The sequence below is a fragment of the Bos taurus genome, chromosome 17 (genome assembly GCF_002263795.3).
Source record: "Bos taurus isolate L1 Dominette 01449 registration number 42190680 breed Hereford chromosome 17, ARS-UCD2.0, whole genome shotgun sequence".
NCBI classification, from domain to species: Eukaryota; Metazoa; Chordata; class Mammalia; order Artiodactyla; family Bovidae; genus Bos; species Bos taurus.
This window is the reverse complement of record NC_037344.1, coordinates 6586242-6603384: the sequence shown is the minus strand read 5'-3', so window position 1 is coordinate 6603384 and position 17143 is coordinate 6586242. Positions and strand designations below refer to the sequence as shown.

Sequence of the window (17143 nt, the reverse complement as noted above, 5' to 3'; positions counted from 1 at the left end):
GAGTCGGCTCTTCACAGCAGTTGGCCAGAGTACTGGAGCTTTAGCATCAGTCCTTCCAATGAATATTCAAAGTTGATTTCTTGTAAGCTTGAAGTCCATGGGGTCACAAAGAGTCGGACACAAGCTGGTGACTAAACAACTACATATACATCTACACGACACACAGATATAACCTCACTTATTCTAAATACTATATTTGAGTATATGCTACATGTACGTATAGAAAGTAGACTAGGATAAACACTGAACCAGACTCCTTTAATAACACTTGTTTGTAGAACAAAGACAGATACCACATATTTCTGTACTACTAAAAAGTGTTTTCAAGTGTTACTTGTTTAACTCTTGGGTTACAAAATCAAAATAAGGTAAAAACCCACATAGCGATAAATAGTGCCTTTAGTAGACAGTAAAGGAAAGATAAGAATGGCTTCCTCAGTTATCAGTACAAAGAAATAGAGTAAAACAACAGAATGGGAAAGACTAGAGATTGCCTAAAGAAAATTAGAGATACAATAATAAGGCACAATAAAGGACAGAAATGGTATGGACCTAACAGAAGCAGAAGGTATTTGGAAGAGGTGGCAAGAATACACAGAACTATACAAAAAAGATCTTCATGACCCAGATAAGCATGATGGTGTGATCACTCACCTAGAGCCAGACATTCTGGAATGCAAAGTCAAGTGGGCCTTAGGAAGCATCACTACGAACAAAGCTAGTGGAGGTGATGGAATTTTAATTGAGCTATTTCAAATCCTAAAAGATGATGCTGTGAAAGTGCTGCACTCAACATGCCAGCAAATTTGGAAAACTCAGCAGTGGCCACAGGACTGGAAAAGGTCAGTTTTCATTTCAGTCCCAAAGAAAAGCAATGTCAGAGAATGTTCAAACTACTGCACAATTGCACTCACCTCACACACTAGTAAAGTAATGCTCAAAATTCTCCAAGCCAGGCTTCAACAGTACATGAACCGTGAACTTCCAGATATTCAAGCTGGATTTAGAAAAGGCAGAGGAACCAGAGATCAAATTGTCAGCATCCACTGGCTTAACGAAAAAGCGAGAGAGTCCCAGAAAAACGTCTATTTCTGCTTTATTGACTATGCCAAAGCCTTTGACTGTGTGGATCACAATAAACTGTGGAAAATTCTTCAAGAGATGGGAATACCAGACCACCTGACTTGTCTCTTGAGAAACCTGTATGTATGCAGGTCAGGAAGCAACAGTTAGAACTGGACATGGAACAGACTGGTTCCAAATCGGGAAAGGAGTACGTCAAGGCTGTATATTGTCACCCTGCTTATTTAACTTCTATGCAGAGTACACCATGAGAAATGCTGGGGTGGATGAAGCACAAGTTGGAATCAAGATTGATGGGAGAAATATCAATAACCTCAGATATGTAGGTAACACCACCCTTATGGCAGAAATCGAAGAAGAACTAAAGAGCCTCTTCATGAAAGTGAAAGAGGAGAGTGAAGAAGTTGGCTTAAAGCTCAACATTCAGAAAACTAAGATCATGGCATCCGGTCCCATCACTTCATGGCAAATAGATGGGGAAACAGTGACAGACTTTATTTCTTTGGGCTCCAAAATCACTGCAGATTGTGACTGCAGCCATGAAATTAAAAGATGCTTACTTCTTGGAAGGAAAGTTATGACCAATCTAGACAGCATATTAAAAAGCAGAGGCATTACTTTGTCAACAAAGGTCCATCTAGTGAAGGCTATGGTTTTTCCAGTGGTCATGTATGGATGTGAGAGTTGGACTATAAAAAAAGTTGAGCATGAAGAATTGATGCTTTTGAACTGTGGTGTTGGAGAAGACTCTTGAGAGTCCTTGGACTGCAAGGAGATCCAACCAGTCAATCCTAATGGAAATCAGTCCTGAATATTCATTGGAAGGACTGATGCTAAAGCTGAAACACCAATACTTTGGCCACCTGACTCATTTGAAAAGACCCTGATGCTGGGAAAGATTGAAGATGGGATTAGAAGGGGACGACAGAGGATGAGACAGTTGGATGGCATCATCAAGTCGATGGACATGAGTTTGAGTAAACTCCAGGGGTTGGTAGATGGACAGGGAGGCCTGGTATACTGCAGTCCATGGGGTTGCAAAGAGTCGGACACCACTAAGCAACTGAACTGAACAGAGTAGAGGGAACTACAGGTGTAGACTATGAGTAGAAATGGGAACAGTGTTTGATCATGTTTTTTTTTTAACACTCTCAATTACTTCTTCCTTTTTATTTTCTTCTTTCAGAAATAATCAAAGAAAATTTCACTCAATTTTATGCTCCTTTCCTGTAAAAACACCATTATTGGTGCCACAGAATTCAAGAAAGTCTTCTTAAAGGTTTTCAAAATTAATTATGAAATTTTTCAGGATTCAAAAAGACTTTAGATAAACGAAGCCCAAAATTGAGCCATTAATATACACCTTACGCTCCCTGTGTACCCCTTTCTCATCCATTCCTTTGATAAGCAATGTCCTAAATTCACTATTTATCACTTCCATATGTACCTTTTTTATACTTTTAGTTTACTTTTTAAAGTTTTTATTTTGTATTGGAGTACAGCTAACTAACAATGTTGTGATAGTTCCAGGTTAACAGCAAAGGGACTCTGTCATACATATACATGTATCCATTCTCCTCCAAACTCTCCTCCCATCCAGACTGCCACACCATACTTTTACTTTAAAGGTACACATATTCATATAAAAAATATATATATATGTAGCCATAAAAATATACAGTAAAGAATATGCTGCTTGTGTTTCACCTACGACAAAGGGAATCAGCAAACTATTTTTTGTATTTGGAGTTGACAAACTTTTTCTATAAGGGGTCAGAGGCTTTGAGGACCCTATGGCCTCTGTTGTAACTAGTCAGCTTTGCTGTAGTGATGGAAAGCAGCCATAGATAGTATGCATACAAATGGGCGTGGCTGAGGTCCGATAAAACTATTTACAGAAATAGGTGGCAGGCCAGATTTGGCCCATGTGCTGACTTCTCGTTTATATATATGGTATCATACTGAGCTCTCTTTCTATTATGACTTGCTTTTTTTGTTTTTATTTGATATATAGTTGATTTATTGGGTTGGCCGAAAAGTTCATTTGGGTTTTTCATAAGATGTTATGGAAAAATCCAAACGAACTTTTTGGCCAACCCAATACAACGGTGTGCCAATCTCTGTTATACAGCAAAAGTGACTGAATTTTACACATACATATTATATATTCTTTTGTAAAACATTCTTTTTCATTATGGTTTATCCCAGGAGACTGGATACAGTTTCCTACAATTTACTTTTATCATCCAAAATTCTGTTTTTGAGATTTATATAAGCTGTCCCATAAAGCTGCAGTTCCCTCAGTCCAAGGAGTGCTACTCTCAACATTCCTGTACATAGTTCCTTTGGCATAAGTGAAAGTATTTCTCTGGGGTACTTAATATCTGCTGGGTTATATGGTCTGGGCATTTCTAACTTTACCATACAGTGCTCAGTTACTCTCTAAATATGCTGTATCAAATTATTCTCTCACACACTTGTAATTGTCAATCTTTGAGATTTCTGCACCAACTCAGTGGAAGTGAAATGATATCTCATCATCACACTGGTACACATCTTAGCATTAGCAAGCTAAGGCTTCTTAGGATTCATCTTTTCTGAGCTCCCTGCCCCTATTCTACTGAGTTATTTGTCTTTTTCTTTCTGATGTGTATTTATATTGGACACTAACCACTGTTGCCTGTGTGTATTTCGGTAACAACTTGTCTTTTCACATGCTTTTGCTGTCTTCATGTGCATAAGTTTTAAAGTTTCACATGGTCAAATTTGTCCATCTTTTTCTTTGTGGTTTCTACTTGTTTAAAAACGTATTCCCTACTCCAGCATCATAAAGATATTCTCATGTATTTCCTCAAAATGTTTTACTTTTATGTATTTAGATTCTACCTCACATGATAAAATAAGTCAAATTCCATCTAGAATTGTTTTTTAATACAGGTAATCAATTGTTCTTGCAGCACTTGATGACCTGTGCGCTTTCCCCACTGACCCGCATTGCCAGCTCCATCGCAGCACCGGACAGAACCGTGCATGCTGTGCTCAGACTCTCAGTCGTATCTAACTCTTTGTGACCCTACGGGCTGTAACTGGCCAGGTTCCTCTGTCCATGAGATTCTCCTGGTGAGAATACTGGAGTGGGGGAGCCACTTCCTCTGTCAGGGGAGCTTCCTGACCCAGGGATAGAACCCACATCTCATGTCTCCTGCATTAGCAGGCAGGTTCCATGTACCACTCGCGCCACCTGGGAAGCCCATGTGTATCTTTGCTGGGCTCTGCGTTCTGTTCCCTTGACCTGTTTCTCCACTGACAAAACAAGTCTTAATTGCTTGCAAGAGTCCATTTCCCAGTTTTGATCTTCAAAGTTGGCTATTCTTGTTCTTCCTTATAAATTTTAGAAAATTTTATTTTTGTCTAATTTTTAAATAATTTTTGTGAATTTTCCTGAAATTCCATCAAACTTTATAAACAGGTATCAAAGGCTTTAAAAAAGACTAAGATTCAAATGATAATTTCTGAGAAACAGATTAAGGGTTCTCTGTTCTGCTGCCTTATTTTTTCTGCTATAAATTATTTCCTTGCAGTATGTAAAACCTTTAAGACAAAGTAGCTTATTTTTCAGTCGCCATAAGTCATTGGGTCCTATTATCCAGACCTGCTGGGGCAGTAAAAAAAGGTTCCTAATTTTCCATTGCTGGCACTGATTACCACAGGGCTTAACTTTATTATCTTTAGCTCCTACTTCCCTCTCAATTAGTTTCCCAACTGCCATTCCATAGTACATTTTTCTAGATGTTATTAGTACCTGTGTCTGGGAAAGGAAATTATAAATTCAGACAAATTTAAAAAATCCTCTATAGTAAGTTTCTCACTTGGAGTTTTATAATGCATTTCATTATATCAAAGACCCTCAGTAGAGAAATATGTCTAATTTTGTTTTAACTCACCATTTCCAAATTTTTTCATGCAGTAATTATTTACTTCTTGCATACTGATTAATATCCTACAAAGAAAGTTCCATGGGACATCAATTTGGGAAATGGTAAATTTAAACTAACAAGGAAAAGACAAGAATTCAGATATTTCTGACTTCTACAAAACAAACCAATCAAAAAGCACCCAGCAAGCCTCTCGGAAATGCTTAAGGGATGCTTTTTTTAGCTTGGGGTCTTAGTGTTGACCTATACCTAATAAAACTTTTCCTTTAACTTGACAAAAGTTTTACTTTCCTTTTTATGTCAGCACTGAAATGAAAGAACAGGCAGCCGTCCCAGATTTATTCACCTCTCACTGTGAAAGCTATAGGAGTATTTGGCCTTATAAAAACACAAACCAAAGAAATGCATCTCTCTTATGCATGCTGGGCATTGAGCCCATGTTCTTGCTGCCAAGTGGCCTGAGGAGAACCAAAAAGCACACCAAAATTAAGTGCCTTTTGTTTATATTTTCTCCCCTCTGCCCTGTTGATGCAGCAGGTATTAATCTGGCTGATGCACTGCTGGGCTGGCAGGGTGGCCCTGCTCAGCTAAGGACAGCAGGGCAAGAGCAGGTCACTGCCAGAGTCGGCAGACACCTCAGACAGAGGACACTGCCTTTCCTGGAAAACACTTCTTTCTTACAGGGCGTACTCCTCTCTGCTGTAGTAACAAGCACTCAACAGCAGTCCTGGGCAAGCTTTTGAGAGTCAGGTTCTTTCCAGTCAGCAAGGAAAAAATATTGGCATTCCCTGTCTCTCTTCAAACTACATCTGACATTTATTCAAAATTTTGTTTATTAAGTGCTTACTGTGAACCAGGCATGTTACCAAGACCAGTATCACAGTCCTGGAGGGCCTGAAAGTATAAATTAGAGGTTGAAGGCTGAGTACCATGAGCACCGCCTGAAGCAGAAGTACAAAGACTTGGATCCTGACGTGAGCGATCGGGAATGTAAATCCCAAACAATGAGCACTCTGTGCTCCACAACGCTGGAGACCTTTCCTTGTTCTCTGCTGTATCCTGAGCCTGGATTAGGGTCTCTCAACAAATATTATCGGCTATTGAATGAGCAAGGGCTGGAGCCGTCTAGAATCATGATTTAGCTATGCGTGAAACTTCTCCATTTTATCCCCTCCATTAGCTTGTCCAGCTTTTCCTTGACAGTGTCCCTCACAGATTCCATTCCATCCTTGACCTGCTACGTCTGGAAATCCTTCCTCACATTGTGCAGAAATCCGCTCTCTCAACTTTGCGCCCACAGATGTATATTTTACCCCCAGGACAACACGGAACATACAGACCCATTCCCTCACTGTGTGTGTGCTTAGTCGCTCAGTCAGGTCCGACTCTCTGTGACCCCGTGGACTGCGGCCTGCCAGGCTCCTCTGGCCGTGGGGATTCTCCAGGCAAGAATCCTGGAGTGGGCTGCCATCCCCTTCTCCAGATTCCCTCCTCTACCACTTCTTGTGAAAATTTCAAGTCTACAGAAAAGCTAAAGGAATAGTACAGTGAACACCCATATATATGTTTCATCCATTCACCAATTATTAATGTTTTCCTGTATTTACTGTTATACCTTGCTGTTTTTTAATGTTCATGAATTATTTGAGAGTATGCTGCAAACATAAGCCTGTGTCACCCCTAATACATCTGCTTACATCTCCTAAGAATAAGGATATTCTCCCACATAACAGCTTTCCTATATACACCTAATCAAAATATTAACCAAAAAATCTAAAATAAAGTTCATACTTAAATTTTCTTAATTATCCCCAAAGCATTTTTTTTAAATCTGGATTTTTAAATTCCAGATTAAAAAAAAAAACAAACCATAGTCTTTTAAAATCTGAAATATCTTTCTAGCCTTTTTGTATTTTTCATATTACCTTTTTTTGGCCAGGGTTCCTATTCCATAAATGGTATCTATGTGCACTGCTAAAGCATCAGCTGGAGTCACAGAATGTCAGGCTGTCTCACCTGAGAGTGAGACAGATGGTGATAGGCATACAAGTTGACCACTTGATTAAGAATGTGATCACCAGATCTCTTCACTGACAAAGGTACATTTTCCCCTTTATAATTAAAAACTTAAGTATTTCTTCTTCTATTTGGATTTTTAAAAATCCAATGTGTTAGAATCTATTGTCATTTAAAATTTTTGCTACTCAAATTGTCCCAGATTTGGTTAATTGGAGCCTCTTGAAGCTGCCCCCTAGGCCTTTTTGACATGACCCCACTGGTTGAGCACTTCCTACCTTCTTATCAGTAGGGTCCAGGCTTACCCGGACTTTCCCTTTCCCAGGATCTGGGATTAGCTATTCCTCCGAGGATCCCTGGTTCTTCCTAGCAACTGGGAGCTAATGCTGGGAAGAGCAATTATGAGAACAATTTTGCTAGTCTCTTCTACAGCCCTTCAGGTGTTTGAATCCAGTTATTTCTGTCTTATACCCCTTCCCAAACTTCCAAACCATGGCTAACTTCTCCCAATTCCTTAAACAAGTCTTCCTGTGACTTAGCTTTGACTTCTACCCAGCTCTTCTCTGTCACTTTCCCTCTCCCAACTCAGCTGTGGTCCTCTATCCCAGTGCTTCCCAACCTGGCTCTCCATCAGAATCACCCGCTACTTCTTTAATATACAGATTCCCATGATCTACTCACTCCACACCTACTGAATGAGAATCTCTGGAGTAGATAATAGGATTCTGCTTTTAAGTACCTCAAGTAATATCGACAGAGCCAGTGCAACGCACACTTCGATTTCTCAGAGCCTAGTGGGCCCAGAATTGAATAGCGTATCAAAAGCATGGTCTAGAGCTATCACTTTCTTATACTGGACATTACAGGTCTTTCAGCATAATTAAATCAATGCTGACATTTTTGGGGGCGGTGGAGGCAACAACACGAAATTTTTGACTCTTAATGAACGGATTGATTTATTTTGTTCTTGTTGGCTGTGCTGTGGAGCATGAGGGATTTCAGTTCACTGACCAGAGACTGAACCTGGGCCATGGCAGTGAGAGCCCAGAATCCTAACCCCTCGGCCACCAGGGAACTCCCCTCATGATGAATTTATGAAGAATTAAACTCTCAAGGTTTTTTCAAAAATATTGTTAAGTCACCTCTCCCCTACTGCTTCATGCTCCATTGATTTTTCAGCCGTAGGGATAAGGATTTACATTTGTTCCAATTAAAACTCTTATTCTTAATTCAGTCAAATCTTCAGTATGTCAGGGGTCTTATGGATCCTGGTCTTATCATCCTAAGTATTTTTTACCCTTTCAACTTTATGTCACTCACAGTCAGGCATGCTGACAAAGTCCTCTTACATTCTTTTTTCTATTACTTTTTAAGTATTAAAAATATCAATCTTACACACTTTTCTATGATTATGGCTATCTAACTGTATGTGTTTGTCAAAACTCATAGAATCATACACCGAAAAGAGTGAATTTTAATGTATGTGAATTATACTCCTCCCTCAAAAAACTACCTTACATCCCAAATACTTAGCTGTATTTTCCTCACAGATTAGATCTCAGTAACTTACTCTGACTGACAATCTCTGCAAAATGTACTGGACGTTCCCTGGTGCCTCAGATGGTAAAGACTCTGCCTGCATTGCAGGAGATCTGGGTTCGACCCCTGGGTTGGGAAGATCCCCTGGAGAAGGAAATGGCAACCCACTCCAGTATTCTTGCCTGGAGAATTCCATGGACAGAGGAGCCTGGTGGGCTATAATACAAGGGGTCGAAGAGAGTCAGACACGACTGAGCAACTAATAACACTATCACACTATCACAATATAAAATACAAAGGAAAACTGAGGAAATGTGGAATAAGGTGAAAATGATATTAAAAAGTTACAATCCTTCACAGAACTAGGTTAAAAAATAAAAAAAAGATCTGTCATTCTTGCCTAGAGAGTGGAAGTTAGACAATTTCCACATATAAGTCTGACAAGTGTTAGTTGCTCAGTTATGTCCAATTCCTTGTGATCCCCAGGACTGTAGCCCCCCAGGCTTCTCTGTCCATGGGATTCTCCAGGAAAGACTACTGGAGTGGGTTGCCATTCCCTTCTCCAGGGGATCTTCCCGACCCAGTGGTTGAACCTGGGTGTCCCACACTGCAGGCAGACTTTTTACCATCTGAGCCCCCTCCATCCCTTAAGTTTGACAAGGGTTTCAAACACACTCTTCAGTGTTGGTGAAGCTCTCACAGGACACACTTCTCAGCGTGAATAAGGGGCTGAAGGGGCAGAACCTTCCTGGCCATTCAAAACTGTCTAGTCAGAACTTAAAGAATTCAACTGCAATATATATATATATATATTTATACCAATAAGCTCTAGAAAGAATTAATTACATCAAATTTTTAGCAGTAGCCATCCATTTCCAGTTGATGAAAGACATTGGTTTTTTTTTTTAATGATTTCTACTTTAAAAAATAATTTTTAAATTTCTATAAGCCCATGGTAGCTTTATACATAATTAGAAAAAAGCAGTACACATTTATAAAAATACCAATTAAAGAAAGTGGAGGGAAATAAACCACAGAAGAAAAGAAACAGGGATAAAATAATTTTCTGTAAAAATATACCTGTCACTGATACAAATTCTCAAAATAAAACATGTCTTCCAGGTAGTCAATAATTTTATAAAGAATGTTCTGAGAATGAACAGTATTTCCCTTGTGAAGCCTGAGGGCCACGGAAGATTCCAAGTATACAGTGTTTCAAAAAGGGACACTTGCACTTCTTCCAAATAATATTTCCTAAAAGAGAAGCTTTATACAGAGTTATTAAATAACTATAAATTCATACCTTGAAGAACGATGCTCTGGTTTATTTCGTTCGTTTCGATCTGTAAAGAAAGAAGAAAGTCACATTTTAAAATGCTCTTTAGGAGTCTTAGAAAAGAAGTTCTTAAATACCAGCTGCCATACCATCAGATTTCACAAAGGGCTGTTCAAAGGTTGCTGTGTCTTCCCCTACATAAGGCTCTCCTTCAGAGTTGAGAGGATTTGTCTGACAGAGGAGTTATGAAAGATACAAAGAAGGACAGGCATATAAAGTTTTTACAGTTTGTTAAAAATCATCTACTTAGAAAATATATCATTACACGTATTATTTCATTTTCAAAGATCTTTGCTGTTTTAAACACTTTGCTAAAACCAAAACAAGTTTAGCTAAGGAAAGAAAGTAAGGAAACTGAAAAGCCACAAATTACTCAGCTCAAAAAAATCATTCCATGAATCATGGTTGGCAAAAGCATCTAACAGGATGGGGAGGGGAAAGAAATGAGCAGTCAGCTACATCTGCAAATACACTGAGACCAGCACAGCCTCCTCCTTAACTCTCTATCACCCAGAACTCTTCAGAAGTTGGGTTTCCATGTTTCACAGGAAATTAGGTCTCACGGGCTACAGGGCAGTGGTTCTCAACCAGGAGCGATTTTGCTCCTCCTCCCCAGGGGGACACCTGGCAATGCCAGGAAACGGTCTGTGGTTGTCACAGCTCAGGAGGAGGGAGCTACTGGCATCTGGCGGGTAGAGACCAGGGACGCTACTAACCACTACAACAAAGAATAATCTCACCGAAAACGTCAACAGCGTTAAAATGGAGAAATCCTGCTACAGAATAAGAGGCCAGAGCCTAGCTGCTAGTCATTTTTAGAAGTGCCTCTACGTACTACTCTAAAATGTTCTTCATCAACCTGAAAACTATTATATATAAGAGAAAGAACCACAAAACCCACAGGTTGTGCTTTTTTTTTTTGACTAATGATTTTTCCTTCAGTACATGCTTAAAAATAAATAAATGAAGTAGAAAGATAGCAGTGTTATGAAAAAACTAACAACAGAAAGCAGTGGGTAAAAAAAAAAAAAAAGCAAGCAAGCAATGGGTAAAACCACAATAAAATCCTATAGAAGGACTTTTAAAAATCCTATGCAAGATTATCAAAAGGTAGTTTTCTAAACTATCTTCTGAATTAACACTAACATGATACAATTTAATGGCTAAACAAAGATTAGACTGGAATCCTTTCTTACCCCCTTAATTTTACTGCTGATGCAGCAGCATAAAGATAACGAAAACATTCTCTAAAAGTTCTGAAGAAATTTTATGAAAAAATTACAAAAGGAAATGAATCAGATTTACATAGTTAAGTATAAATTCTTTCTGAATACTTAATAAAAAAGAAATGTCTTTTTAAACCAAGGAGTTAGCACACAGGAAGATACTGTTCTCTGAAACACTGACAAGGAGAAAGATCCACAATAAAACATATTTGTTTAGCTACAAGGCTCTCCCAGACACATGAGGTTAATATGCTTCTGGTTCCAATTTCTCTACACAGTGACTTAGTGTTACTGCCACTTTTAAAACTTTTAATTTAACTTGGTTTACCCCTCCGCTAAATAAAAATCTAGTTTTTCATTTGTTGAGTACTATAAAATTTAAAGTCAGGAATACAGCGCACATGTTCCGATTTTTTGACTGTTCCTCTTCAGCTTTTAGCCTGTTAGTTTTGCTAACAAAAGTAAAGTATACTGTCTCAAAGTAAAGCCAGAAACTAGATGCACATTCAGCTATCCTCGTAACAAAGTAACAACTCTTACCTGTAACTAAGATGAGCTAAGTCTGCCCGAAATACAGTTTGCTGTGGCTGGTGTCTTAGTTTCATACAGCTTATTTAGGCGCGTAATAGCGAATTCCCCTACAAATCCTCCTAGACATACAACACACAGGAGGAGGGGAGAAACAGAGTCACGATGCAGAAACGATGCATGTAAACAAGACTCAGCCTCCAAGGTTCCCTCCAGGGCCTGTTCTGATTGGCAGATGTGTGTGATCAGTCCGCACAGCTGGAATGCAGCCATTCAGGAAGCAAATGGCTCATAGTTCTCCTTCATTCTTGGTTAAAACAGGAAATTCTACCAACATTCTAATACTTTCTGCTCTAAGAAAATACAAATACCTTCACACTGTACTTCCCTATGGAGAAGTAATTAAAATTGGAGAAAATAACTTGATAATCTGTTGGAGGACATTTTAAACCTTTCCTCCCAAATCCACTCTTAGTGTACATGTGTTACATTTCCACATAAATACGCATACACAGTGCTTATAACATGTTACTCCTAAGACCCATATATTTGATAATTTGAGGGTAACGGTAAATTATCCATTACTTACAGTATTCCCTCATCTGGGCTCTTGGCAATGGAAAACAAATTAAGATTCATGTTCTTGGCTTACTCTTTTTTCTTAAACTACACAAATAACTGGACTTCACATTTTTCCATGAGCCGTCTCTTAGCTTGAAAACATATAAATACGTATGTGTGCATGCTGTGTGTCTGCATTTTAACATACTTATTTTAAGCAAAGTAATTCTCATGACAGCCCAGACTTGTGCAATTGTCAAGAAATACATTAGTGTTAATGCTGAATTTCTGGCAAAATAATAAGTGGTTATTTTGATCCAAAAGCTGAGACTGAACAAAACAAAGCACTGAGGGCAGATTCAGAATCTGGATCTTGCCAACGATAATAAAACATTTGGATTAAAATTCCCTTAGGAAAAATGAGGACAGATCTATAGCAAACACGGACACTCCATCTTGACTATAGACAGTGCTTTAAGCGTATGGTTTCCATTTATTTCAAATCAAGTATTCCTTAGCATTTCCCCCCCAATTTTTCAGAGTTCTAAGTTTTAAATAATTATGAGAGAAAATATTTGCAAATCTTCCCAAATCTTTACATACTTAGATAACTTACTAGCCCAAAGCCTCACCATTTCCACACAGAAAAGTTATTAAAAATAAGAATGGCCTTTTTCAATTATGGTTTTCTCAGGGTATATGCCAAGTAGCGGGATTGCTGGGTCATATGGTAGTTTTATTCCTAATTTTTTAAGGACTCTCCATACTGTTCTCCATAGTGGTTGCATCAATGTACATTTCCAACAACAGTCCAGGAGGGTTCCCTTTTCTCCACACCCTCTCCAGCATTTAATGTTTGTAGATTTTTTTTTTTTTTAAGACAGCCATTCTGACAGGTGTGAGGTGATACCCCATTGTAGTTTCAATTTTCATTGGCAGAAGCCAACACAATATTACAAAGCAACTATCCTCAATTAAAAATAAATTCAAAAACAGAATGGCCTAACTCTAAACTTTAGTTACCCCACGCTGCACACTTCCTGTGGACAATGCAATAGCTCCAGGACCCGAGCAGCCTGGCAGTATACTTTCAAGGTGAAAGTTAGCATGGCTGGACGGCTGTGTGCAAGTGTACAGCTTTGTAGGTTCAAGTCACTCTCTCTGTCTCACACACACGCACATACACGCCATGCAAGAGACAGAGAGAGACCTTAGATTTCCTGCTCCCTCTCATCCAAGTCTCCTGGTTAGTAAAGATAATTGAGGAAATGGAAGAACACCCTGAAAGAACAACAAAGGCAGAACACAGGCAGAACTGGTGCAAAGGGTGTTCAAGACGGTGCATGCGTGGATGGTGTAGGGACAACCGAGGAAACAATGGGCACATCAAGAGGGCCAAGAATCAGGACAGCACTGGGGAGCCTCCACGGGTCTGAGCGCTCCAGGTGACCACATTTTCCTGCCTTGATGACTCCTGGTCCTGAGTAATCTGGACATTCAGGATCCCAGTGTTTATACATTTAGATGTTATACCCCATTGTAGAAATAGGTCCTGATACTGGCAGGGACAGCTTTTTGGAAATGGAGAGACAGATTCTACTGATGCTAATTATTCAGGGTGATTCTGAATCTTATAATATAACACTTTGAAATGAAGATGAAAAAAATGCAGATGTCCTCTTTTGCTTTGATTAAAACAGCCAACTCAGAACTTAGTAGAATCTACTCTAACAAATGTGGGCTTTGAGGATCTGGCTCTAATCAATTAACTGGAGGGAAAAATCAAACCCCATTGGGTCAGGACTTATATTACTAACTCAAGTGGGCAAAAAAAGGTCCTAAGTCATTCTTTGAAATTAGTGGGAAGACTCAGTCCCCAGGAGTGAAAATACATAGACACACTCAAAATCAAGTAGGAATCTCTCTTGTATTTCATGTTGGACTGCCAATATTTCTCTTTAGAATGACTATTATTTGTGAAGGGATTATGCATCAGATTTCCAAGCATTACTTACACATTCCAGCTTGGGATGATACATGAATAGTTTATGTTATTTTAAAGAATGATCAACGCTAGTCAGTATTAACTGAAAGATCTACATGTTCTGAAGAAGAATTCTTTGCACCTTATGGCAAACAGAATAAATAAAACAATGAATTCCTCCATGAGAAGAGAGAAGATACTCAAGGTTCACAAATCTTATTTTAATGACTCTTTAAAAGATGGCAAAAGTGATTCTCCTCAATAGTACATGGATGGAATTTTACATGTCTCAGATGAGAGTTTCAGAGGCTCTCCTAAAATCTTTAAATGTCATTTCCTGAGAAAATGACAATTATGTCTACTTGGAAAGAACCCAGGATTCATTCTACAAATTACTGACGGCAGCTAATACCTAGTCACCTCCTCCTTCTAATTACTATTCCCCATCCTTCTTCAGGTGTATTTCCAAATTGATTTTTAGCCACTTTTGAGTCTTCCACAGTGACTAGTTTCAGTTCAGTTCAGTTCAGTTGCTTAGTAGTGTCTGACTCTTTGCAACCCCATGGACCACAGCACGCCAGGCCTCCCTATACATCACCAACTCCCAGAGTTGACTCAAACTCATGTCCACTGAGTCAGTGATGCCAAACAATAATTTCATCCTCTGTCATCCCCTTCTCATCTCACCTTCAATCATTCCCAGCATGAGGGTCTTTTCAAGTGAGTCAGTTCTTCACATCAGGTGGCCAAAGTACTGGAGTTTCAGCTTTAGCATCAGGCCTTCCAATGAACACCCAGGACTGATCTCCTTTAGGATGGACAGGTTGGATCTCCTTGCAGTCCAAGGGACTCTCAAGAGTCTTCTCCAACAGTTCAAAAGCATCAATTATTCGGCACTCAGCTTTCTTTATAGTTCAAATCTGACATCCATACACAACTACTGGAAAAACCATAGCTTTGATTAGATGGATCTTTGTTGGCAAAGTAAGGCCTCTGCTTTTTAATATGCTGTCTAAGTTGGTCATAACTTTCCTTCCAAGGAGTAAGCGTCTTTTAATTTCATGGCTACAGTCACCATCTGCAGTGATTTTGGAGCCCCAAAAAATAAAGTCTCTCACTGTTTCCATTGTTTTCCCATCTATTTGCCATGAAGTGATGGGACCAGATGCCATGATCTTAGTTTTCTGAATGTTGAGTTTTAAGCCAACTTTTTCACTCTCCACTTTCACTTTCATCAAGAGGCTCTTTAGTTTTTCTTGGTTTTCTGCCATAAGAGTGGTGTCATCTGCATATCTGAGGTTATTGATATTTCTCCCGGCAATCTTGATTCCACTTTGTGCTTCATCCAGCTCAGCGTTTCTCATGATGTACTCTGCATATAAGTTAAATAAGCAGGGAGACAATATACAGCCTTGACGTACTCCTTTTCCTATTTGGAACCAGTCTGTTGTTCCATGTCCAGTTCTAACTGTTGCTTCCTGACTTGCATATGGATTTCTCAAGAGGCAGGTAAGGTGGTCTGGCATTCCCATCTCTTTCAGAATTTTCCACAGTTTTTTGTGATCCACACAGTCAAAGCCTTTGGCATAGTCAATAAAGCAGAAATAGATGTTTTTCTGGAACTCTCTTGCTTTTTTGATAATCCAACGGATGTTGGTAATTTGATTTCTAGTTCCTCTGCCTTTTCTAAATCCAGCTTGAATATCTGGAAGTTCACGGTTCATGTACTGTTGAAGCCTGGCTTGGAGAATTTTGAGCATTACTTGTCTAGCATGTGAGATGAGTGCAATTGTGTGGTAGTTTGACCATTCTTTGGCATTGCCTTTCTTTGGGATTGGAATGAAAACTGACCTTTCGCAGTCCTGTGGCCACTGCGAAGTTTTCGAAATTTGTTGGCATATTGAGTGCAGCACTTTCACAGCATCATCTTTCAGGATTTGAAATAGCTCAACTGGAATTCCATCACCTCCACTAGCTTTGTTCGTAGTGATGCTTCCTAAGGCCCACTTGACTTCACGTTCCAGAATGTCTGGCTCTAGGTGAGTGATCATACCGTTGTGATTATCTGGGTCATGAAGATTTTTTTTTTTTTTTAAATTTCTTCCGTGTATTCTTGCCACCTCTTCTTAATATTTTCTCCTTCTGTTAGGTCCATACGATTGTGCCCATCTTTGCATGAAATGTTCCCTTACTCTCTAATTTTCTTGAAGAGATATCTAGTCTTTCCCATTCTATTGTTCTCCTCTATTTCTTTGCATTGATTGTTGACGAAGGCTTTCTTATCTCTCCTTGCTATTCTTTGGAACTCTGCATTCAAATGAGTGTATCTTTCCTTTTCTCCTTTGCCTTTTGTTTCTCTTCTATTCACAGCTATATGTAAGTGACTAGTGTATTGTTCTTTTAAGTGGTAAACTTTCAATACATATACTGGGTTGGCCAAAAAAGTTGGTTTGTATTTTTCTGTAACAGCTTATGAAAAACCTGAATGAGCTTTTTGGCCAACCCAATATATCTGTTGCTATTGAACTTAAGAAAGTTACTACTCTCCTGATCCAAGGAATGAAAGACGTCTGTAAGTGATGTTTACACAGCACTGCCCATGCTTCTCGGAAAAGGCAATGGCACCCTACTCCAGTACTCTTGCCTGGAAAATCCCATGGACAGAGGAGCCTGGTGGGCTGCAGTCCGTGGGGTCGCTGAGTGTCGGACACGACTGAGTGACTTCACTTTCACTTTTCACTTTCATGCATTGGAGAAGGAAATGGCAAACCCACTCCAGTATTCTTGCCTGGAGAATCCCAGGGACAGGGGAGCCTGGTGGGCTGCCATCTATGGGGTCGCACAGAGTCGGACACGACTAAAGCGACTTAGCAGCAGCAGCAGCAGTGACTAGTACTATTAACTAGAAGTAGTGAGTAGTAAGGAGCAGTGGCTG

At 39.3% G+C, this 17143-nt stretch overlaps 1 protein-coding gene across 15 annotated transcripts in view; it reads right to left on the bottom strand.

The window, feature by feature from the left end:
• Positions 1 to 17143, bottom strand: part of SH3D19 (SH3 domain containing 19) — a 209590-nt gene that overhangs the window by 97354 nt on the left and 95093 nt on the right. For 8 of the 15 annotated variants that reach the window (XM_002694316.7, XM_005217479.5, XM_059876230.1 and 5 more), the window contains exon 2: positions 9877 to 9916. In XM_002694316.7, the coding sequence (XP_002694362.4) occupies positions 9877 to 9916 (40 nt within the window). Of the gene's footprint in view, positions 1 to 9876; positions 9917 to 9998; positions 10427 to 11675; positions 11782 to 17143 lie in introns of those variants that run through there. The other 7 variants (XM_059876229.1, XM_015475348.3, XM_010813683.4 and 4 more) reach the window with 5 other exon arrangements.